The sequence below is a fragment of the Penaeus vannamei genome, chromosome 29 (assembly GCF_042767895.1).
Source record: "Penaeus vannamei isolate JL-2024 chromosome 29, ASM4276789v1, whole genome shotgun sequence".
NCBI lineage: Eukaryota > Metazoa > Arthropoda > Malacostraca > Decapoda > Penaeidae > Penaeus > Penaeus vannamei.
Window position 1 is genome coordinate 20661315 of NC_091577.1, and position 2519 is coordinate 20663833.

At 36.2% G+C, this 2519-nt stretch overlaps 1 protein-coding gene across 1 annotated transcript in view; it reads right to left on the reverse strand.

Moving 5' to 3' along the window:
• Window positions 1–990: 990 nt before the first annotated feature.
• The window catches only part of LOC113800350 (salivary peroxidase/catechol oxidase-like), a 26840-nt gene continuing 25311 nt past the window's right edge, over window positions 991–2519 (reverse strand). Inside the window, exons 14-15 of the mRNA XM_070142372.1 lie at window positions 2361–2519; window positions 991–2102 (exon numbers count right to left, since the gene is read on the reverse strand). The exon at window positions 2361–2519 is cut by the window's right edge and continues 11 nt beyond it. Coding sequence (XP_069998473.1) covers window positions 1864–2102; window positions 2361–2519 — 398 coding nt within the window. The 3' untranslated portion in view covers window positions 991–1863. The remainder of the gene's footprint in view (window positions 2103–2360) is intronic.

Genomic DNA, 2519 nt, shown 5'->3' on the forward strand with positions numbered 1-2519 from the left:
TCGGCTGAACTCCACTTTATATAAGGTGGTACTGAGGACTTGCCTGTGTGTTATGTCTTTGTTAGGTGGTGTCCCAACTACCTAAATATTTTGTGCTCAGTGGTAAAGAAAACGCGAGAGTAAAGTGTATCGCTGACTATAACATTCCCAGTTTTTGTATCATTCTGGTGGAAAATGCTTTTTGATATTTAGACATAATATTAGATCTATTGTTCACAAGCGGTTCCTTGTTCTGAATAAAGAGAAAAACAAATATAAGAAATAAAATAAATGGTGTTAAAAATATAATGATTACATTCATATTTGTCAGTATAATGCGTAAATCGTTGTATTGTGTGTCATTGTTGATGAATTTTAGATATATATATAGATATATATTTTAGATGTGTATATATATAATTGCTCTTGAATCAAAGCCTTTCAAAAGGTTTCATAATTTGTGTGTGTTCTCGACAATTCTAGACAGGTAGTTAGACAATCTTATTGGTGTAGTGCATCTGCTGTGTACTTTCTTTATCGTCTTTGTAAATAAAGGAATTAGTCATTTTATTTGTGTCTCATACACCTTTTTAATCTCTTCAAGAATGAACCGTATTCATGTTGACAAATGTAGAAAAGGTATGAATGAGAATGGATATCTTCACAATACAAGAGATGTATTTGGCAGAGAGAGAGAGGAGAGGAGAGGGAGAGAGGAAATAAGAGAGAAAGAGAGAGGAGAGGGAGAAGAAAGAGAGAGAGAGAGTTAAATAGATAGAAACGAATCCGGGGAAATACATCTCTTGTATTGTGAAGATATCCATTCTCATTCCTACCCTTTCTACTCTTCAAGAATGTTGCAGAGGAAGGTAAATAATAATCTTTCTTTAATCGTCCTTGTAAATAAAGGAAAATAAATTAGTCCTTTTATTTGTCTCTCATATAAACCCTTAATCTACTTCGGAACATTGCAGAAGATAAATAATACTCATATTACATTAACATGGATTTTATTTTCATGAGCATCAGCTTACATTAACAGAACCATAGTATGTATGTGTATGTGCTGAATTATGTATAGACAAACAGACAAGAGAAACACATACATACACATACATTGTATACATACATATATGCAAGCATACATATACAGGCAGACAAACTTACAGTACACAACACATTCATATATATATACATATATATGTATATGCATATACATATATACATATATGCACACACACACATCCATATGCATATTCGCACCAAAATTCAGTTGATGCCCCAAATGTCTTTCTTTATATGAAGTGATATCACTAGGAACTTAATCTGATTTTAATAATATCTAAGAAAAATTAGAATGAGAAAAATAAGAATAAAAGTTTCATATCTTTGGTATGAGAATATTAAAGTGGCATAAGATCACTTTTTTACTTTCTTTTCTTTGTTTTCTTATTTTATTTTTAAAGTACAAAACACTAATCATAATTAAGGAACACAAAGATTTATCTACTTTTAATGAACATTTGACGAACTGGTACTAGTTCTAGTAGTAACACTAGTACAATTGAACAATAAAAAAACTAAACTACAACATTTAAAAAAAATTAATCTCGAACATCCACCACCACTATTTAATACAGCAGACTGAGATACAAAAACTATCAAGAAGACACATATTTACACACGAAAGATGAAAATAAAAAACAATAAGCTAAAAAAGTGAACTAAATGAATAGCATCCAATTCATATCCCTTATAAAATGTGAAATCTATGAGTAGAATCAAATGCCTATCTCCTCTTTAAAAAAAAATCAGTGAAATAAATGAATGGAATCAAATACCTCTCTAAAAACAAAAGAGAAACAAACCAACAGAATCCAATTCCTATCTCCCGCCGGCCGATCCTCTTGGCCTGTAGTCCATCTTGAACAGCTCGATCTTGTCCAGGTCGTCCTCTTCCCACGCCCCGAGGTCCATCCTGGGTATCGACTGGGAAGAGCAAGGGAGACGCGGGTTCCCTGTGGCGTAGTTTCGGAGTGGCCAGCGCTGGATGGACCCCAACTCGGGGATGTTGTCACAGAGGATGCGCGCCAGGCTGGTTTTGTGGAGTTCCGTAAGTTGTTCTGGAAGGTAGGGGGCGGGAACATGAGCGGTAGGATTCGTGAAGCGCCCGATGGTGGGCGAGAAAGAATGGATGTGCCCTTGATGTATAGTGAGGAAGAACGGATGTGTATTTGATGTATAGTGTTCTATGGTGGGCGAGAAAGAACGGATATGTATTTAGGATGTGATCTACGGGGGTTGCGTACGTTAGTTCATTCATTTATCCCAACTACAAACAAAACAAAAATCAAACCTAGCAATCGACAACAAAACCGCACCTTTCGCAAAAGCCATCGGTTTCTCGTTGGTCTCATACCAGAAGCGGTCACCTCTCTTCAGCCTGAGGAACTGGTCAGCGATAACACAGGCGAAGGTCGGTCCCACGAGCCCGTCCTGGATGGGTCGTTCTGCTAAGCCTCCCGTGTAGAAGTCGATGT